Source organism: Fistularia commersonii, chromosome 11, assembly GCF_037954325.1.
Source record: "Fistularia commersonii isolate RoL2024-O1a breed Wild chromosome 11, RoL_Fcom_v1.0, whole genome shotgun sequence".
Taxonomy (NCBI): domain Eukaryota; kingdom Metazoa; phylum Chordata; class Actinopteri; order Syngnathiformes; family Fistulariidae; genus Fistularia; species Fistularia commersonii.
Window position 1 is genome coordinate 17145495 of NC_141294.1, and position 21758 is coordinate 17167252.

Below are 21758 nucleotides of genomic sequence, written 5' to 3' on the forward strand. Positions count from 1 at the left end.
CATCGCGGCAGAAACGGTTCCGGTTCCTCCACTTCCGTTCCGGTGGAGAACGCCGCCCGGCAGCGCATCCCGCCGTTTAACCCTTAATCCGCCGCGGATTCGCAGTGACGAAGCTGAAATATCAGACATATCTTTATTATTTCCACAGTGAGATTGTATTATATTTTACTGCATAGACTGTAATAAATGTGTTCACGCGTAAAAATACTACAAGCCTCTTGTGCTTCCATTTAAAAAAAAAAAGTGTTTTTTGACTCAAATCATACTCAATGATACTGCAGTAAACGCTCAATTGTATACAAATGTGTATATTATGGGTACTCATCATCCTACTGATCATGCGCACAGGGCGGGCGGGGCGGGGGCGGAGCCAATCACAGCTGTCACTGAGACAGGGGGCGGGGTTTAACCCGGACCGCTCAGCTGTCAATCATCCAACCATTCACCGTCTTATTTGGAGTCTTCAGTGGACCTGAAGACTGATTTGGGACTGAAAGTGGAGAACATGGAGAGAACCGAGGAACGAGAACATTGGGGAGCATAGCAGGAGAACATAGAGAGGGAGAACGTGGGGAGAACCCTGGCAGGAGAAGATGGAGATGGGGAGAACACACAGACAGAACCCAGAGTTAAATCTCAGAGAAATAAAGCTTTTTTACACCCATTCATGAGTGACGAGTTTAAATGCAATTAAAACTAAACAGAAAAAGGTGGAAGTGTGGAGGAGGAGCTGAGGGCGTTACAGAACCATGGAGATGTCTCGTAACCCAATAAATAATTGTGTTTCACAACCTTTGGTGTTTCTTTTTTTTGCCATTTTCTCTTGTATTTGGTGTCCAGCCTGAACACCGAACTCCCCTTTTGTGGAAACCATGCCGGAGGGTGGTAGCTTCTGGAGCGAGCAGGCAGGAAGGGGTTAATGTGGGCTGAAAGATACAAGAACCTGAGTCATCCCCGAGTCAAAGGCCTGGACAAAGACAGCACGGGCCAGAAGGAACGTCCTAGGATGCAGCATCACACGAGTCATCCACTAAACATAGGGGCAGGAAGTCAAGTTCAACCTGGACGGGTCAGCTGCCAATCATCCAATCCATTAAAGCACACACAAAATGCACTCATTATCGCATGATCAGTTTGGAAAAGAAAGGGAAAACCTGCAGGGTCTCCTGCTCATAGTTCATTGCATTTACCGCAATTGGATAATTTTACTTTAATTTTAAAAAATATGCATTAATAATCTGTTATTCACTTGTGATACATATCTTTTATGTCAACAAAGGCATAGGAACGGAAGCTCCCCTATGTCTTATGTAAAGGGCACGTCAATCTGTCAATCTACACAGATTATTCAATTAAAACAATTTAGACTGCTCAGAAATCATTCTCGATCTCTTTTTTATATATATTTTCAGCATGTTTCATTCTCAAAATCAAACGTTAACTCGAAGAATTGATGATTGTTTTGCCTCCCTGCAGTTCATTATCCGGCCACTAGATGGCGTCAGCGCACAGATAGGCGTGGTCAGAGGCGCTTCCTCCCCGGACATTTTTCTCATTCCACTTGACTGGAAACGGCTTCGCTTGCTTCGGCCGTAGCGACGCCAAACGACCGCTGAATATAACCAAGACCTCCGTTATCTGTCACGGACGTGTGTCGGTAAGTGTTTACCGTCGGATTCACGGTTTACCCACCACCCCCTCCCCGTGACTTTCCCGTTGACTGAAGCCATTCCGAACCAGCGCTTGAGCGACGTGCTAATTTGCTAGCGATGTTGTTTAGCCGCCCCTCCCCCCGGGACAGATTCCGGTACCGGAACCGTATTCATGGTGTGGGACCGGGGGGAGTTCAGGGTTTCACGGCGGTCGTACTTAACAGAAGGGCTGTCGGTGGGGGAGGAGCAGCAGCAGCAGCAGCAGCAGCAGCAGCAGCAAGAGCAGGGGGAGGAGGAGGAGGGGACAAACCGGACGACCAGATAACCATGTCAGCCCCGATTAACTCCCAAACTATTAGCTTAAATTTTCCAGTCCAGTTCCCGGATGTGACCGGAAGTGACGCAGGACAATAACACTGCGCCGCAGTAATTGACTTGTTCGTTGTTGTTGTTTTTCTTTTCGCAGGTTCTTCTCCCGTCTCCACCCCTCGAAGCCGGGAAGATGTTCTACACCTGTGGACCCAACGAAGCCATGGTGGTCTCCGGTGAGCCGCTTTCCTCACTCGGATGCGCGGGGAAGATAGCCGTTGAATGTTGGCGCCACCTCCATCCGCGCTATTAGGGATCTTGTGATAAGAGCCTGATTGAGCAACACCCTCTCGCTAGTCAATTTGTGACGTCATACATGGAGTGTGTGTGTGTGAATGAGAGAGAGGCCACGAATCCAGGTTTTATTCTGAGATTGTGGTGTTCAGGTGGCGGAGCCCCCACGCGACAAATTATTTCTCATAATTGTCAGCAAACCTCCCCTCTCTTTGTGCTCCGGTGAGGATGTTTACCAGCTCGATCCGTCAGGTTGTGAATCACAGCGTGGTTCGTCGGCTTTAAATTGGTTATTAAATTAGTGGCGACACAGGAACGGGAGTGCCTCTGGAAAATTCAAACGACCTCAGGATGATAAATGGAAACAGTTTCTGGAAGCAGAGAGGCGATTGATCGGATCTGTGGTTTCTTGAGCAGAGAAGACATCGATGTGAGAGAGAGAAATAGAGAAAAACATGAAGCCGAGGTTGAGGCCGTTGCGATTGGACGAACAGGGAGTGAGTGGTGTCTGATTGGCTGGCCATCAGCCCCTCCTCGTTTTAGAGTAACGTATCAGATCATGAGGGGTTAATGGTTATCCATTATCTCCAGGACACAATGGTCCCGGCCTCTGGATGGCAGTAGAGCCTCTGATACGTGTGTTGAATCCTAAAGAAAGTCCAATTAAGCTAATGGCTGCTTGGGGACAGCGCAAGGAAGGGCAGGGGGACGCAGAACCCAGACAGAAGACGAGAACCGGGGAACCTGGATTGAGCGTGATTGACAGGTGACCCGTGAGAGCACTTCAGAATACGAGAGATTACCTCACCTCTTCGATCCTGGAGAGGCTAAGCCATTGACCCGGCTGTCTTTGGAGGAAAACTCTGCTGTTCTTGTTCTGTGGATCCAAAGTCCGGGAGTCCGGTCGTTCCGGTCCGACCTTCGGTCCTGTCGGGAACCCGTGAGCTGCCATTTGAATCACATCACAAACCAAAGACGACCGTTGACTTGAGCGAAGGCGGACTTTCCCGGCTTCCTGTTGACTCACCCGAGGAGTGTTGGGTAACAGGTGGAGCAGCGGTTAGCAGCGGCAGTGGTTAGAGAAGGTTCCTGGTTCCCAAAAACTTCCTGGTTCCCAAAAACACTCAGGAGGTTTAGCAGAGACTCTCAACTGCCCAGACAAGTGAAGGACTGAGTGAATTATCTGGCATGTGAACGAGTGAGTGAATGGCCATATGTCTCGGTCCGGTCCAGGATGAATGCCGCCTCTCACCTAGTGACAGCTGGGACTGCAGCACAAGCACTGTAGATGTTGAATAAATGAATGGATGAATGAATGAATGAATGCGGGAGACTGTCATCTCTCTGGACCTACTGACTTATGGGTTGAATCCCCCAGGTTTTGGCCGGTCCCCACCCCTGATGATCGCCGGAGGACGAGTGTTTGTCTTCCCGTGTATCCAGCAGATTCAGAGGTAAGTGTGTGTGTGGCTGTCACACACACGTCTGCTCTTCTGCCTCAGTGAGATCAGGTGGTTGCTAATGGACTTCCTGTCTCCCGATTGTCTGATGGCTTTACTTCCCCTCTGTGAGGATGAGGGTTGAACATAGCGATGCTTCTCCATCCTCAGTCTCTCCGTCCTCGTGTCTCCTTTCTTCCCAGAATCACCCTCAACACCTTGACCCTCAACGTGAAGAGCGACAAGGTCTACACCCGACATGGCGTCCCCATCTCGGTCACCGGTATCGCCCAGGTGTGTCCCCCGTGGATGATATGCTCGGGTTAAGTCTTTGTCCGGCGTCACTCCACGGTCATCGAGATCACGGAGAACGTGAACCTTCACGGATCTGACTTAAGGCGGTTCATCTTCAAATGTAAACTATCGAAGCCCCCTTGTTGGATTCCACATTGAACCACTAGAAGTCGCTGTTATACCACCACCAGTTTGGTAACGTCGGATCAAGAGTCGTAGTCCAGCTGCCGATTCTTGGCGAGTGAACTTCATGCATGGCCTCACGCCTCGGGAGACGCTGAGCTCTGCTCATTTTACTCCAGGTGAAGATTCAGGGTCAGAACAAGGAGATGCTGGCCACCGCCTGCCAGATGTTCATGGGCAAGTCAGAGGCTGAGATCGCCCAGATCGCCCTGGAGACCTTGGAGGGCCACCAGAGAGCCATCATCGCCCATCTGACGGTGGAGGTCCGACGCCCGCTCGAGGAGGAAAGTTCTTTATGGTCTTCCTGGATGAGCAGCGGCTCAGAGTGTGTGTGTGTGTGTGTGTGTGCAGGAGATCTACCAGGACAGGAAGAAGTTCTCTGAGCAGGTGTTTAAAGTGGCCTCCTCCGATCTGGTCAACATGGGTATCGGGGTCGTCAGCTACACCCTCAAGGACGTCCACGACGACCAGGTGGGTTCCTCCTCCCAAGGAAAGATGCTAGTACCTCCACCAGCAGGAGGGCGGTGGTCTCCCCCCCCCGATGTGGAGAGGAAGCCATCGATCGATCCTCCCTCGTTCCTCTCTCCTCCAGGACTACCTCCACTCTCTGGGTAAAGCCAGGACCGCTCAGGTGCAGAAGGACGCCAGGATCGGAGAAGCTCAGTACAAGAGGGACGCCGTCATCAGGGTAAAACCGCGCGGACCCCCACGGAGCTCCGCAGGGCTGCTCCTTCTGGACGGGTCCCTCAGGCTCTGACGCTTCGCCCTCCCGGACTTGCAGGAGGCCCAGGCCATGCAGGAGAAGGTCTCCGCTCAGTACAAGAACGAGATCGAGATGGCCAAAGCCCAGCGGGACTACGAGCTGAAGAAGTCGGCCTACGACGTGGAGGTGAACACCAAGAAGGCGGAGTCGGAGATGGCCTACCAGCTGCAGGTAGGTGGGCCGAAGGAGCTTCATCTCCGCCCCCGCACCTTGTCTGTGACTGGTCTGAAGGTTGGAGGACCTCCCCCTCCTCCCGGCAGGTGGCCAAGACCAAGCAGCGCATCGAGGAGGAGAAGATGCAGGTGCAGGTGGTGGAGCGGGCGCAGCAGATCATGCTGCAGGAGCAGGAGATCACCCGCAAGGAGAAGGAGCTGGAGGCCAAGGTGAAGAAACCCGCCGAGGCGGAGAAGTACAAGCTGGAGAAGCTGGCCGAGGCTCAGCGGTGAGTAAGAGAGAACCTCCTCTGCTCGGAGAGGAACCTCGAGAAGAACGGCCCGAGTCGTCTCCCATTTTAAAAGATCTGCCTTCTTCTCCCCTCCAGCCTGCAGCTCATCATGGAGGCCGAGGCCGAGGCAGAGTCCATCAGGGTGAGTCTCCGCTGCTCCTCCTCTTCTTCTTCTTCTTCCTCCTGCTGCTGCTGAAGCTCCGCTGTGTGATGCAGATGAAGGGTGAGGCCGAGGCTTTCGCCGTGGAGGCCAAAGGTCGCGCCGAGGCCGAGCAGATGGCCAAGAAGGCGGAGGCCTTCAAGCAGTACGGCGAAGGCGCCATGGTGGACATGCTGCTGGAGAAGCTGCCCCTGGTGAGGACGTCTCACGCGCATCTCCGGAACATCTCATGTCCGCGCCGATCCTCTAACATGGTGCGCGCTCCCGCAGATGGCCGAGGAGATCAGCAAGCCCCTGTCGGCGGCCCAGAAGGTCACCATGGTGTCCAGCGGAGGCTCGGAGGTCGGCGCCGCCAAGCTGGCCGGAGAGGTCCTGGAGATCATGACCCGCCTGCCGTCGGCGGTGGAGAAGCTGACCGGAGTGGACATCTCCCAGGTACGAGGGCAGGAGGTGGAGGAGCCTGGAGGAGTCGGAGCTCTGGAAGTAACCTGATGATTGACCGTCTTCCAGGTGGCAGGAAACCCCATCCGCACCCACTGAGAGGAGGACGAGGAGGGGATCGTCGCCGCCTTCGGTGGTTCTCCTCACCGCCTCGCTTCGTGCCAGTGAAGATCCTCATCTATAGACTCCTCCCCCTGTTAGTCTGACCCCGCCCCTTTTTGCCTGACTCCGCCCCTTCCGCCTGACCCCTCCCCTCTCGGGAGGAGCCGGGGCCGCGGCTCCCGGACGCCGGGGGAGATCCGATCCTGGTCTTTAGTCACGTAGGTCGAAGGTGCTGTGCGACGGGTGGAGGTTGAGAGTGAAGGTCCTGAGGAAAGAATAGAAAGTGTGGCAGCGTCCCGGAGCCGCGGCGGCGGCTGCTCCGCCCGCCTGACCCCCCCCGCCCCCCCGCACCCCCCCGTGCACTGACACACTAACACCCCCTCTCCCCGCTGTTCACGTGACCACTTCCACTTTCAATCCAAAGCCTCCACCTCCACCCCTTCCCTGCTGCCGCCGCCGCCGCCGCCAAGTGCCTGGTCAGGAAAAACGCCATGTTTTCACTGGATGCCTGTTGACTGAAGTACTGTCCTCTCTCCCCACAACAAACCCACTAACCTGCCTCTCTTTAACTAGCTGTTTAACCCCCTTAACCAGCTGTTTGCTCCCTCCGACCCCCCGCCCCGTCTGTCTGTTCCTCCAATGTGAAAAGTGTAGCTTGTTTTATCCAGAGTTTGTGTATTAAAGAGTGAAAGACAATAAAAGTGGTTCTGTTTGACCGACCAGCGCGCAGGTTCTGATTGGCTCGCCGCCGTCAAGTTTGACTGACTTGAAAAGGATGTTGGTGGATTGAAAAGGTTAACTTTATTGAAACATCTACAAAAATAGCCCACAGGGGGCGCTCCAGCCAGAAGCAGCGACGCCTCCCAGCCCCCCCAAGTGCCTCCCGCAGAAGTGCTTTTACCCGAGGAAAGCGAGGGATCAGTTGAACGACAAGAGTTTCGGGGGGGCGGAGCCAAGGGGGCACCCGTAACCACGGTAACAGTGTTTCAGTCCAGGCTCCCCTCCCCCGGGCGCGACCTCTGTTCTCAGAGGTCGCCGATCCAGATGGTCCATCCGGGAAGTCCGCGTGGCCACGTCGATCCCAATCAATAACGGATCAATAATCGGTCATTGATGGAAGGGGGAGGGGCTAGAGGGCAGCTCGGGTCAATGGTTATTACACGTTTATAAACAGGGACAAACCGCATTTCAGTTCGTTTTGCTCTTTTTTTTTTTTTTTTTTTTTTAAGCTGTTTCAGGTTATTTTTTGGGGGGGCCGGAAACTCCCCCCCACAGGGGTCCAGCAGGGGTCCCAGGTCCGAGCGCGGAGCTCCACCCGCAGCACATCCTTAAAGTGCAGGAGATCGGAAATTTCCCTCCACGTCACGCCCCCCCCCCCCCCCCCCCCCATCCTCGGACCTGCGTGAGCGGGAGGGTGGTTCAAGGTCGTCCGTGGGACTCCGGAGGTCATCGCGGGCGGAAACAAGACACCAGAACCGGATGCGCAGCTCCGTCTCCTTGCCGCCCCCCCCCGTGGTTGTTATCTCTACGGCAGCTAGGGGGCGCCACACCGCGTGTTAGAGAAGCAAACGGATCCCACCACCAGCCAGCAAACTACACCTGTCCATCTAAAGCCGAGGGGTGGGGGGGGGCAAGAGGGGAGGGGGGGGTCAGTTGGGGGGGTCTGACGCGGAAAACCGAACCAGCGGCGTCCCCCCCCCCCCCCCGCCCCGCCCGCGCAGGAAGTACAAAATAGAGGGGGGGGGGAAAAGAAAGCCAGCGAGCTGTTGGGACGTCTTCACACCATGTTCATGGCGTCCTCCGTGAGGAAGGCGTGGATGTCGGCGAAGGAGGGGCGGAGCTTACAGTCTCTGTTCCAGCAGCTCAACATGAGTTCGTAGAGACCCTGCGGACACACGGCCGGACGGCTCAGGTACACCTGCGGGGGGGCGACAGAGAGCCGCCGCACGGTCAGACCAGAGGCTCGACGGGGCCCCCTAGTGGCCGGAGGCAGAAGTGCACCCCCGGCGCAGAGCATTTGCAAAACAGACGTTTCAGGAGAAAAGTAGTATAAATTCTATGCAGATTATTTAAAAAAAAAAAAAAGCTAAATTATGATGAATTATAAACCAAAATTATTAATCAAATGAAACTACAATGAGTCATTATCAAACGTGGGCAAATCAATGACCTGGGAAATTAATAAATGATTAAATTAGTGTAGAACATTTATTTTGGAGGCTATTTTCCCTTTTCTGTGATTATGATGTATCCGTATAATAACCTGCAAATGGGTTTAATCACTCGAGTGTTTCATCAATAAAAAAAAAAAAAAAAAAAACCTGTGTGTGTGTGTGTGTGTGCTTCTCACCTGTCTGCCCTGGTCTCTGAAGAACTCGCCGGCGTTGTCGATGACCTGCTCGTCCGTCAGATTGGAGTACGGCTGCTCCTGACAGACACTCAGCATCTCCCACAGCGTGACGCCGAAGGCCCACACGTCGCTGGCCGTGGTGAACTTCCCCTGAGGAGACACGGAGGACCTCCTCATCTTTATCGCCCACGACTCCTCCTCCGCATCATCATCCCCATTATCAATAACAACAGTCACTATCTTCATCCTTATCATTGGGTTTATCTTTGAAATTTCCATGTCCATTTAGACGTCTATATGCTCAGTGATTAAAAGAGCGTGCCTGTGTGTGTGTGTGTGTGTGTGTGTGTGTGCGAGGACGCACCATGAGGATACACTCCCACGCCATCCAGCGGATGGGCAGCACGGCGCGGCCCTGGATCCGGTAGTAGTCCCCCGCGTAGAGGTTCCTGCTCATGCCGAAGTCGGCGATCTTGATGTGGCGCTCGCCGCCGGGGTCGCCGGCGCCGCCATCAGCGTCCCCCAGCTCGCCGCTCACCAGGCAGTTGCGAGTGGCGAGGTCTCGGTGCACGAAGTTCAGGGAGGAGAGGAACTTCATGCCTGATGCGATCTGGCTCGCCATGGAGATCAGGGCGGGATAACTGGAGACAAACACAAACATAATACACTACTAAGTGTGTGTGTGTGTGTGTGTGTGTGTGGACCTGACGGTGGCACAGTTGTGGGGAGGTGACTTTGTCCAACAGCTACCTAAGGGTTGGGTGCAAGTGTGTGTATGTGTGTGTGTGTGGGAGAGTGTGCATATATGTGTATATCTGTATGTGATTGCACATATTTGCATGCGTGAGTGTCTGTGTGCGTTTGTGGATATATATGTATGTGCGCGCACATGTGCGTGTATCTGTGTGTGTGTGTAGGTATGAGTCCACGTATACGTATGTATCTTTACGCGAGTACGTGTTTGAGTAAGCATATGTGTGTGTGCGTATGTGTAGGTGTGAGTTCTGCATATGTGCATGTATCTGTGTGTGAGTGGGTGGATACATATGTGAGTGTGTGTGTGTGTGTGATAGTGCCTATCTGTGTAACTGTGAGTGCACATATTTGTGTGCACACACATACATACATTTATCTTTACGTGAGTGTGTGGATGATTCAGCATTTTTGTATGTGGGTGTATGAGTCCGCATATGTGCATGTATCTTTATGTGTGTGTGTGTGTATACGTATGCATATGAGTATGAGCGCAAATATCTTTATGTGAATGTATGTATGAGTGAGCATATGTGTGTGTATCTGTGTGTGTAGGTGTGAGTCCGCATATATGCATGTATCTTTATGAGTGCGTGTGTGTATGCATGTGTGTGAGTATGTGTGTGTGTGTGTGTGTGTGTAGTTGTGAGTCCACATTTGTGCATGTATCTTTATGTATGTGCATATGTGCATGTATCAGTGTGTATGGATATATGTGTGTGTGTACCTGACAGTGGGACACCCGTGGGGGGGTCCAGTCTTGTCGAGCAGCCCCCTGTGTGTCAGGTACTGGTTGAGGTCTCCGGCCTCCATGTACTCGGTCACCATGCAGAGCGGGTCGCTGCTCACACACACGCCCAGCAGGCGGATGATGTTGGGGTCCTTCAGGCGCGACAGGATCTTCACCTCCTTCAGGAAGTCGTTCCTGCCAGGAGGAGGAGGAGGAGGAAGAAGATGAAGCCCTCTAAACGAAAACGCTTCACGGCATCACTTTTATCGAAGATCACGCAGAGCCTTTTCCCTGCTGTGATTGGGCGAGAGGCGGGGATCACCCTGGACCAATCACAGGGCTGCGTGGTGAGACCTCACCCTCTCATTCATGTCATGTGGACACACACGGCCACTCATTCACGCCTCATGGAGACATGGAACCATTCACTCCTTCACACATCAGACTTAAAACCACTTGTTCATTCATCACATCGACATAGAACCATCATTTATTTACCCGGCATTTTCATACATGTAAACATTCACTCATTCACATGTAACAGAGCCTCAACCACTCATTCATTCACACCTCAGACATGAAACTTTCACTCATTCATCAACCATTCACCCTCTCATCCACATGTCGTGGCAGACGGGTGGAGAACATGGAGGAGAGGGAGGCCTCCAACCAGGGACCTTCTGGCCGTGCGGGGGCGGAGCTACACGCGTCACGGCGATCTCCTCCGGGACCCACCTGGCGTTCTTGGAAGCGTCGGGTCGCAGGATCTTGACGGCGACCAGCAGGGGGCGCCCTTTCCTCACGTTGAAGGGGAACTCCAGGTTGGGCAGGTCCTGGGGGTTTTCGATCTCGCACAGGTGCACCTGAAACGCAAGCAGGGTCAAAGCTCCGCCCCCTTTTTGCCCCCCCCCCCCCCAAAAAAAATGCTAACCTCTCCAAACTGCCCCTCCCCCAGCTTCTCCTTGAAGATGAGACACTGGCGTTGCAGCTCGGGCAGCGGCGTGTTGTCGGCGCCGCCGGACGCCAGGGCGGGGACGGCGTAGGTGTTGTTGCCGCTGACCCCCTGCAGGCTCACGATGTCCGCCTCGGCGTAGTGCGGCACGCTGGGGGGCGACACCGGCGGCGACAGGGAGGGGTAGGGCGGGGCGCCGGGGTAAGGGGGAGGCTCCTCCAGGGTCGGGGGGAAGCCTTTCTCCAGCTCCATCTCCAGGCCGCAGGCTGGGAGGGGGGACGACAACCATCAGCGGGGGCCAGAATAACAACCTGACCCATCTTCTTCCCTGAATTTCTGTTTCTAGCAGAGCTAGGGGAGCTAGCAGGTTAGCTAGCCAGGTTAGAGATGTCACAGAGATGGCAGGGTGCCGTTGGGGGGGCGGGATCGATCCGACTTTTCAAGGAACCGTCTTTAATGGCATCTCATCTCCAGAGATAAATTGGGAATCCGACTGCAGGTAATAAGTCTTTAATTATACTGTTATTACACATCTACTACACGTGTAATAACCTGAAGTCGCCAATACTGTTTTGGAAAAGGCTCAAACTACAGCAGCTTTTATTCTAGATTTGAATCGTCGTTATTATTCTGTTTATAAAATGTGCAGTTGACTCTGAAGGATCCACCATGGGAACATCTCTGTTGATCACAACCGACCCGTCGGCGACATGGCGCCCCCGCGGAATCCGACTTGTTGGAGGCGGATTCACCTCCGCCGCTTTTAGTTTGCCTTCCGGGAGTCCGCTGAAAGTCGCGCGTCGCGTCTCGCAGACAAAACACACCCGTGGAGGCTCCGAAAGGGCCATAAAATAAAAAGCCCTGCAGGACCTGCGGTGGAACCAGATGGACGCGGCGGATCTTTCGGGCGGACGAGAGGTCATGCAGTGAGTAAGATGGGGATGATGAGGGTTGGAAAGGCATGATTAGCATGGGGTGTGGGTGCAAAGGAGGGGGTGGGGAGGAGGGGGTGTAAAGGGGGTGGGGGTCCGCTCCGTCTTACCATGCGACACATTGAGGCTCTTTTCCTGAGCGGGGGGGCTGCCAGGGAGCCGCGAGCCTTTCCTGTGATCTGACAGGAGCAGGTGATAGGCCGGGTTGTTTAGCAGCAAGGCTGGGAAACACACACACACACACACACACAAACACACATACATACATACACACACACGCGACGAGGTGTGTGTGTGTGGGAGGGGGATGGGGCACGCAAAACAAAAAAAAAAAAAACACATCGTGGGTTACGGCACACAAACGTGACAAGACAAAATAAAGTAGTCACAAAGGGAAGGTGCACTGATGCAGGACACGGGACGTCACGACAACGCAAGGCAAACGTTGACATGACAACAGGCGGATTCATGTGTTATTTGATGCATGCCGGTGTCCTCCGTGTGTGTGTGTGTGTGCATGTGTCTTTTGTGTAAAGACAGTATTCCAGCTCTTTCAGCAGGAAGTTAGGGAGCTCTACAGCGCCCCCTCTGGTGACAGTCGGTACTGCAGCTGCTGCCGAGTTGGGGGGGGGGGGGGGGGGGGGTTGTGTATCTTACCTGTGCTGTCGTGGGGGTCCCGCGGCCGCAGCAGGGCGCTGGGCTCCTGGTATTCGCCCTCGGCGTCGCGGTCGGGGTCGTCGGGGAAGGTGTGTATCCGCTGGTAGCGGCTGGAGTAGCTGTGCGTGTTGTTGATCACAACGTTGTCGGTGGGGACGGACAGGTGGACACGCAGCTCGTCGCTGGACAGGCTGCCCTGGGCCTGGGGGTTGAGGGGAGGGTGGATCAATACTCGGATACAAATTAATTCTATGTAATAACACTGAATAATAACACTGCATGAGGCACTATTGTTGTGTAATAACAGTATGATAGGCGGGGGGGGCGTGACCTTTGACCTCCAAGCTCACCTTGCCCAGGATCTTCTTCCAGTACTGCCGCCACAGGATGACGGCGATGACGGCGAGCAGCAGCAGGATGATGCCCACCAGGCAGCCTATCAGGATGGCGGTGTTGCTGCTGTCGTCCTTGGCGACGGGGAGTCCCGCTCTCGGGGTCACCGCCGCGAACTCTGGGAGGACACGGAGCGGGGGGGGGGGGGCTTTTATTTGGAAATGGGGTAAGAGCGCGATCGGAGACACGCACACACACACACACCGTGCAGGACCGGACCCAATACCGAAGTGTCCAATCAGAGACAGCAAGCGGCTCCGGCTGTTGTTTAGTGGAAAAGACAAAGTTCCCCATGCAGTTCATGTCCGCCAGGCCACAGAACGTGAAGCAGCTCTGCTGCTCCCGTTACTGTAGGTTACTATCTGGTTACTGTTGGGGTACGGTAGGTCACTGTCGGGGTACCTGTCCATTACTGTCAGGTTACGGTTACGTTATTGTACTTTGTCTGGTTGTTGTAGTTACTGTGAGTTACCATTGGGGTTTCTGTCTGGCTTCTGTGAGTATCTGTCTGGTAACTGTAGGAACTGTCAGGTTGGAGGTCACTGTCTGGGTACTGTACTTAGTGTCTGGTTACTGAAGTTACTGTAGTTACTTTCATACGGTTGGAACAGAATAGAACTTCATTAATCCCGAAGGAAATTCTTTGTTGGTCACCCTCTGGTTACTGTAGGTACTGTCTGATTACTGTAGATACTGTAGGTAGTCTGGTTACTCTAGTTTCTGTAGTTACTGTAGGGTAACTGTGGGTACTGTCTAGTTACTGTAGTCACTGTAGTTACTGTAGGGTAACTGTAGGTACTGTAGATACTGTAGGCACAGTCTGGTTACTCTAGTGTCTGTAGGTGGTCTCAGGTAACTGTCGTTACTGTCTGGTTACTGTAGTTACTGTAGGTACCTTCAGGTTGATGGTCACTATCTGGTTACTGCAGGTTACTGTTCTTGTAGTTGCTGTCTAAATACTTGAGGTCCTGTCAGGTTGCTGTGGTTACGGTCTTGTTTCTGTAGGTACTGTCAGGTTACCGTAGTTATTGTCAGGTTGATGGTTACTATCTGGTTACTGCGGGTTACTGTTATTGTAGTTGCTGTCTTATTACTGGAGGTCCTGTCAGGTTGATTGTCAGTGTCAGTTCACTGTCTGGTTACAGGCGTGTTAGCCGGACACCCAGTGCACCCCAGATCCCCCCTCTCAATGGGGGGATCAGTCTCACCTGACAGCGTCCAGTTACCAGTGGAGTGGTTCACAGGGATGGAGAAGGTGTTGGGGGGGGACGCTGGGACAGAGGAGGAGGAGGAGGAGGAGTGAGTGAGGAGGTCGGGGGCGGGGGGGGGGAACTCCTCATTGTTTGTTATCGTTATTATTACCAATCAGTACATTGGAAATATCAATACAGGACTTGTATTCCAAGTCGAGACTCTTTTTGGTTTTCAAGAGGCATCTCTGGAGCCTCCCGCCGAACGTCTTCTCGGACAAACAAACTCAGATGTTTACCGGGCGAGGCTCTGCGTCGCCATGGAAACACCCACATCTAAAATCTCAATGTGAGGAGAACGGCTTCTGCTTCTGACGCCCTGGGAGGTTCTACATCCTGGTCATGGAGGGCAGGATGGGAGGAGGTGGGGCTCACCTGAGAAGGTGGTGGTGTTGGCTGAGGTGGAAGTTGGGGGGGAGGAGGTGAGGCTGACGGGAGGTGGAGGAGAAGAGGAGGAGGGAGTATCAGGAGGAAGCGAATGGATCTCCGGAACGGTTCCGTCAGACGGTTCTGGAAGGAGAGAGGAGATACCTCAATGACAGGGAACCGGCTTCGGGTGTAGTTACACTGTAATAATCACAATGGCAATCCAAGTATAAAGCAGGAAAAGTCAGCTCATGGCCGCCACCGTTGACACATTTGAACCAACCAGGTGTTCTCTCATTGTGAGCGCGCTCAGAAGAGGGGGGCGGAGCAACACCACGCGGCCAATCAGAGGCAAGGAGAGCCGTCAATAATACTTCAGACCCCAAACTGGCGCCCAGGAAGGGGCGCCAGAATTTTTAAGGGGGAGCTGTCAGTTGGTCACTATGGCGACCGGCCGGGTCCAATCGAGTTGGCGGGGTTCAAAACAGAAAAGTTTGGTCACCATGGAGACAACTCCCCCCATTCAGGCTGTGCCCACATATCGAATACCTGTCGAAACCTGGGGTTAGCTTCGATCCAGCACACACACACACACACACACACACACACACACACACACACACACACACACACACACACACACACACACACACACACACACACACACACACACACACACACACACACACACACACACACACACACACACACACACACACACACACACGCTGTGAGCAACATTTCTAGTGAGCAAGTTCTTTAAGGACAGTGTTATCACAGCCTGGTCCTGCAGGAAACTGGACTCTGGAGGAGCACCTCCGTACCAGAGAGGAAGGAGATCTCGCTGATGAGCAGCCAGCGGTCGGTGAAGAAGAACTTGCAGCGCAGGATCTGCGCGGCGCGGCCCCCCAGGGGCAGCGTGAGGGTCCGGGACGACGGGTCCTTCAGGTCCCCCAGCGGCACCGGGAGGCGGAGCGCCGGAGACGACCAAGGCTGCAGGATTCCGGGCTTGAAGACGCACTCCACGCTGCTGAAGACCCGAACGCCCTGAGTGTGTCGGTTGTTGCTGTGGACCTGAGGACACACACACACACACATCAATTGCAGGCGGGCGGGAAAGGTCGGAGGTCAAGATGGCCAGAGGCCATTAAGATGGTTGGATGAAGGTCCTCCTTTTGATCACGAACCACATGAGGTCGGCTAACTGCTAACGGCGATAGGCCTCGACCAGCAGGGAGCGACAGAGACCCCCCGCCCCCACCGGCCAATCAATGCTATTGATCGCCTTGGTGGATGAGTGTTTTAACAAACAAGGAATTAGAAGAAAATCATGGACGGGGAGCGCACAAACACGCACACGTCGATGCCGCTCCGAGTGAAACATTAAACGCCTCATATGAGTTGCTGTGTAACCAAGTCCTGCCAAGCAGTGTGTTAATGAGTGTGTGTGTGTGTGTGTGTGTGTGTGTGTGCTCTGATAAGTCAGCAGAAACCCGGTAATTCCATCCTCCTCGGGGGACGGCGGCTGTAACGACCGGCGTTAAGCTCCCGCCCCGGTGCGTCAACCCACCTCCGTCGGCGCCAATCCGACCCGCGTGGTCGCCGTGATTAATCCCCCCCTTCCTGCCCCCCCCCCCCACCCCTCCGGGGGTCCAACTGCCCCGCCGGCTGAACGACGGCGCCCGGGACGGCGGTGTAAAAGTGGAATAATTAGACGCAGATTCTGCGACTGGCCGGTTTGGGTTCCACGCCCGTGTTTATTTGACCCGTGAGTGTTCCACGAAGCGGTTCTGCAGGAGACCGGGGTCTGGGCGGGAAACCCATGGGGGGGGGGCTTGAAAAAACATGGTGGACGGGGGGAGGGGGGGGGGGCATGTGAGGTTAGAAGGAACTCCTCTGAGATGTTTTAAGGAGGTACAACTTAGTGGAAGGACGGGGCTGTTGACGGAAGAACCGCAGAACCTCAAACCTATCACCAACGAATCTCAATCACCTTGATTTCGCCCTCAATCTCAGTCCTATTTCTATTTCTCAATCTCAAATCCCGTTCTCAATCTCAACCCCAATGCCGATCCCACTCCAGATCTCCAATCCCGATCTCAACCCAGAACACAAGTGCCGATCTCAACCGCAATCCCCCCCCCAAAAAAAGACTGATCTCCATCTCAATTCCGATCTCAAATTCAATGTCAAAAACTGGTTGCAATCCCATTGTCAAACCAATCATCTGCTCTTTTCCACTTGTCAATCTTAATCCCAATCCCGATCCTACGTATCTGACAGCGGCACCAGGAGCTCCTTCGCCAACCGGCGCCTGGACGCCACGAGCACAGACGTGGTGACACGGCGTCCTGCGCCATGGTGCCGCATCAGCACAGGATTAGCGTGTTGCCGGGAAATAATCCCGGCAGCTGGAGATGATATGGGGGATTAGGGAGGACTGAGTCATTGGGGTCGGTAACGAGCACCGTCCTAATTAGCGGAAGACGGATCAACTTTAATCCCTGCGGCGGATAAATGCCTAAATTTGAAGATCCCCTCCGGGATCTCGTCTACTTCCTGTCCTGCTTGTCCAATACCTGCCATGTTTGTCTCCTCTACATCCAGTTTGTGTTTAAAGCAATGAGTGCTCTTCCGACTTCCTGTCGTCTCTGTCAACTTCCTGTAGTTCTTGTCTACTTCCTATCACGCTTGTCTACTTCCTGAAGTTCTTGTCTACTTCCTGTTGTGCTTGTCTACTTCCTGTCGTGCTCAGCTATGCCCAGTTTGTGCTGAAACACTGAGCGAAGACATGGCTTTCAATGATATTCCTACTTCCTGCTGTGCTTGTTTACTTCCTGTTGTCCTTGTCTACTTCCTGTAGTTATTATCTACTTCCTGTCATGCTCGTTGATGTCCAGTTTTGGTGAAACATTGAGTGAAGACAGTGCCTTCAATGATATTCCTACTTCCTGTTGTGCTTGTTTACCTCCTGTTGTGCTTATTTACTTCCTGTCGTCCTCTTGTACTTCCTGTTGTCCCCGCTTATGTCCAGTATGCGTTGAAACATCACTGAATCCCCTTCCTCTCTTCTGATCCACATCTACGCCCTGTCGTCTTCGTCCACTTCCTGCCGTTCCCATTTACTTCCTGTCGCTTTAGTCCACTTCCGGTTCTGGACCTTGATGTCGACGATGTGTTCGGGGCCTCCTGCCTCGGGTCGGACCGTCGTTCAGTTTGATCCAAACCTTGAACTTACGGATTCTTTTTGGGATCGGCTCATTGGCCCCGGAGGGGGGCGGGGCTTCTGGGTCGGATCGAACCAAACGGTTGGAATTCGGGGGGGGGTGGACAGAGAGGAGGTTCTAGCTCCGACGCCTGGAAGGGACGTGGAACCCACTGTACTACAGGGGCGACCTGATTCAATCTGGGGTTCCCACCGCATGAACGGCCGGGGCCTCGGCGAAATAAAAGACTCCAAGACTTCAAACAAGGTTCCTGCCCACCTGCATATTGTGGAACCTTCTGGGCTTCTCGAAGTGGAACTCGATGTCCACGCTGCTCTGGCCCAGGACCTCCCGGCTCCAGCCCAGATAGTCGTACCCGGGCCAGACCCTCAGCTCCTTGGTGCTCAGGAAGTCATCTCCCCCCAGGACGCCGTCGCACAGCTGACCCAAGCCTCCGAACTGCATCCTGTACACACACACACACACACACACACACACACACAGCGTGTGTCGGTGCAGAAACATCCACACACACATAGCCTTCTATAAATAACCGCAAGCCATCAAACACACCTCGTCAGACACAAAGCGGCACAACGGGGTCAACGACTGGGTCACGCCGCTCCCACAACCCTCACACACACACACACACACACACACACACACATACATCACACTTGTCACACACACACATCTGCTACAAGTAAGTCTGGGTTACATCAAACGCGTCAGTTCGCTTGAAAGCAAAATATTTCAACCGCTAAATGCGCGCAAACACACACACACACACACACACACACACAAACATACACACACTCTCACCCCTGCTCGGTGCTGCCGTCGAAGGTGGAGTCATTGAGGTAAACCGGGATGCCGGACAGGTTCATCACATGACCCAGCGGCGCCGTGTAGGCCTGTAGTCCGTCTGGGGAGGTGGGGGGGGGCAGAGGGTCCGTCAGGGATCAAACAGTTCAAAAATAAAATAAGGCATAAACACACACACACACACACACACACACACACACACACACACACACATTAATCTCACAAGCTTGGTTTATCCTGAAGCCACATCAAATTAGTCATCGCCATGGGAACCAACTACAGCAGATTTCACCAGGCCGGGAAAACGCCACATTGTGACCCCGCCCCTCCCTGACAAACGTTAAGCCCCGCCCCCCCCACCGGGCGCCACTCACCGTCCCACACACAGCCGTAGAGCTCCACCCGCAGGCACACACTCATCACCCGGTCGGCCAGCGGGTAGAAGCGCACCATCCTCGCCACGATGGGGGGGCCCAGGTCCTTCAGCACCACGTCGTAGGTGTTCTCGTTCCCCGACACCACCTTTTTTCGGGGGGGAGCGGACGTGACATCAGGGACAACGCCAGGCCAAACCGTCGCAACCTATCGGACGCCTCGAATCCACCTGTCAATCATGACGGCGCGGTGGGTTTTGACCTGCTTAAGCTAACGTGGCGGTGAAGGTGGCGGCGGCGGCGGCCGTGATTGATGGGGTCGACCTGACCTCCTGGAGATAATTCGTGATCGATGTGGTTTATTAAGCGCTGATGCCCCCCCCCCCGCCTGCCCCGCCTCCTCGCCATCCTGCTTACTTCCTGTCCCCACCGGTCCTTCCAGGTGATCCACTTCATGCCGTCCCTGGAGTAGCGCAGCCGGTAGCTGCGGGCGAATTCTTGGCCGTGCCCGTCGGCATGGCGACCCTGGGTGCCGACCAGAGCCAGGAAGTGGAGCTTGTGCAGATCCACCTGACACACACACACACATACAGGGGTTTAAACCATCTTCTTCTATCACTGAATTTGAAACGCCTTCCATTATGGGATGTTTTTACTGTTATCACACCACATTAGGAAGCGTGCCTGTTCATGTTTAGCGAGCGGCTAAAAGAAACATCTGGATGCGCTTGAAGGGAGTCTTTGCTCCGACATGCTTGTGGAAACCCGGAGAAGGTGCGTCGGCGTACCTGCAGGTACTCGGAGCCGCTGGGGAAGACGGCGCCCGCCGGGCACCACGCCCCGTCGCCCTCGCCGGTGCTCAGCCTGCGGAAGACAGAGTGGCGGGGCGGGGGGGCGCTGGTTAGCGTAAGCGTTCGCTAAAGGTTAGCATCACTGGAGAATAGAATTTTCTGTTGCCGTGAATGGTTTGATGATTGACAGCTGACCTGTCAGGGTTTAGCACTGCCACACACATTTATCTCCAGAAATAATAAGCTGTGGTTTATAGCGTTGCATCCCTGTGTGTTATTACTTTGTTATAACTGTTTATTACAGTGTTATTACTGTGTTATAATGCGACAGGTGTCACCCAGGCATCAGTCACAGAGGTGTGTGTGGGGGGGCTCTGCATTGAACTATTGTGAAAAAGATTTATGGAGGCGCTTTAGTTGAAGGCAACACACACACACACACACACAGAGAACAAAACCCTCAGGCAACAAATGAAGCTGCGAGTCAGAATATAAAGTGAGAACATAAAGCCAAACGTCTTAGCCCCTTCACCGCGCGCAAGCGGGCAGACACACACACACACACACACACACACACACAGACACACAGCGACTGTGGTACTTTGGTAAACAAGAAATGGTTCGTTCGAAGGGAAAACAAAGCTCAGGTTTGGGGTGAGGGACTTACAACCTGACAAGATCCTGACGGACGGATGCTGGGTTCTCAGCTCTTGGGCGCCACGGCAACATCACGCACACACACACGCACGCACACACACACACATGCGCTGTGGTCCAACCACAGGCTCCCTCTGACCACCAGGAGGCTTCTTTCAAAATAAAAGCTGTTGCTTTAAACCACTCAAAACAAACCGCTGTATGACGCCCCCCCCCCTCCCTCGGTGACTTCATACTGCTGGAACCCACCACATTACATCAGCACATTAGTGTTCTGTCACAGAGGGTGTGTGTGTGAGCGTGTGTGTGAGTGTGTGTGTTAGTGAGCGGTCCGCTGAGCAGCCAAACTTTGTTCCTCCAGAACTGCAGCCAACTTCTCCTTCCTGTTGTTCCGAACAGGCTCTCCTTCCACCCAGAACCACCACTCGGACGCAACACTGACCCCCCCCCCGCCACACACACACACACACACACACACACACACACCATTCTCTCCGTCTTTCACTGATTCATCTCCGCTCCAACGTCCCTCCTCTGTTTTTCTCTCTCACTCTTTTCTCCCAAAAGGCTCCTAAAAAGAGCTTGAGCTGATAATCATTTCCACATGACCAGACGCTCAGCCAAGGGAGCAGCCCAGCGTGCACAAGCGTGCATGCATGCACACGCGCTCACGCGCACACACACACACTCGCACGTACACACACACACACACACACACACACACACACAGAGCTGGCAAGCACATAAAAACACACAAAACACATGCATGCAGGCGTACATGCAGTATACACGTTTTGTTTGTACACACACACACACACACACACACACACACACACACACACACAGAGCTGGCAAACATAAAAATACACACACACTTAGATGTAGACATGCATTAACACATCTACATGCACACACATGGAGCAAGTGAAAATAGACGCGCGTAACAAAATAAAAACACACATACATATAAATGCAGGCATGCACACACATACTATAGATACATGCACACTCACACACACACATATACACACAAACATGCAGAGCTGGCAAACATGAATTCACACAAAAACATACATACAGACGTGCAAACACACACACACACACACACACACACACACACACACACACACACACACACACAGACACAGACACACACACACACACACACACACACACACACACACACACACACACACACACACTATTGAGCAGTAACACTGATATCATTAATCCTAACATCGCAGGACGGCATCCAAACGCCACATCCATTAGTTCTGTTGCCACGGAAACAAAACACACACCCCGACCTGCGGACTGATGCGGAGACGATCCCCAGTCGCAGATATAACCCCTGCCATAACACACACACACACACACACACGCACACACACGCACACACACACACACACACACACACGTACACACACACACACGTCTCAC

General features: G+C 53.6%; 2 protein-coding genes across 7 annotated transcripts in view; one reads left to right on the forward strand and one right to left on the reverse strand.

Moving 5' to 3' along the window:
• The first annotated feature begins 1515 nt into the window (after window positions 1-1515).
• Window positions 1516-6802, forward strand: flot1b (flotillin 1b). Its single transcript, XM_086155455.1, has 13 exons — window positions 1516-1657; window positions 2119-2197; window positions 3634-3709; window positions 3898-3988; window positions 4291-4434; window positions 4523-4642; window positions 4764-4859; window positions 4953-5105; window positions 5195-5376; window positions 5476-5521; window positions 5596-5733; window positions 5810-5974; window positions 6050-6802. The coding sequence occupies exons 2-13, from the start codon at window positions 2155-2157 to the stop codon at window positions 6077-6079; spliced, it is 1284 nt and encodes a 427-aa protein (XP_086011581.1). The 5' UTR covers window positions 1516-1657; window positions 2119-2154; the 3' UTR covers window positions 6080-6802.
• Window positions 6803-6863: 61 nt separating this feature from the next.
• ddr1 (discoidin domain receptor tyrosine kinase 1) overlaps window positions 6864-21758 on the reverse strand; it is a 23087-nt gene continuing 8192 nt past the window's right edge. For 2 of the 6 annotated variants that reach the window (XM_086155445.1, XM_086155450.1), the window contains 17 exons: window positions 19659-19734; window positions 19288-19440; window positions 18871-19018; window positions 18494-18596; window positions 17951-18137; window positions 15290-15539; window positions 14475-14609; window positions 14058-14120; window positions 12807-12967; window positions 12457-12658; window positions 11910-12020; window positions 10847-11133; window positions 10651-10778; window positions 9913-10110; window positions 8797-9073; window positions 8433-8582; window positions 6864-8000 (listed from right to left, as the gene is read on the reverse strand). In XM_086155445.1, coding sequence (XP_086011571.1) covers window positions 7860-8000; window positions 8433-8582; window positions 8797-9073; window positions 9913-10110; window positions 10651-10778; window positions 10847-11133; window positions 11910-12020; window positions 12457-12658; window positions 12807-12967; window positions 14058-14120; window positions 14475-14609; window positions 15290-15539; window positions 17951-18137; window positions 18494-18596; window positions 18871-19018; window positions 19288-19440; window positions 19659-19734 — 2770 coding nt within the window. In that variant the 3' untranslated portion in view covers window positions 6864-7859. The remainder of the gene's footprint in view (window positions 8001-8432; window positions 8583-8796; window positions 9074-9912; window positions 10111-10650; window positions 10779-10846; window positions 11134-11909; window positions 12021-12456; window positions 12659-12806; window positions 12968-14057; window positions 14121-14474; window positions 14610-15289; window positions 15540-17950; window positions 18138-18493; window positions 18597-18870; window positions 19019-19287; window positions 19441-19658; window positions 19735-21758) is intronic. The other 4 variants (XM_086155446.1, XM_086155447.1, XM_086155448.1 and 1 more) reach the window with 4 other exon arrangements.

Bases quoted from the DNA above. Each gene is read 5' to 3' on its own strand.
- flot1b (XM_086155455.1), top strand. From the start codon at position 2,155: ATGTTCTACACCTGTGGACCCAACGAAGCCATGGTGGTCTCCG. The intron at 5,377-5,475 runs GTGAGTAAGAGA...TCTCCCCTCCAG, and splicing joins AAGCTGGCCGAGGCTCAGCG to CCTGCAGCTCATCATGGAGG. The intron at 5,522-5,595 runs GTGAGTCTCCGC...TGTGTGATGCAG, and splicing joins CCGAGGCAGAGTCCATCAGG to ATGAAGGGTGAGGCCGAGGC.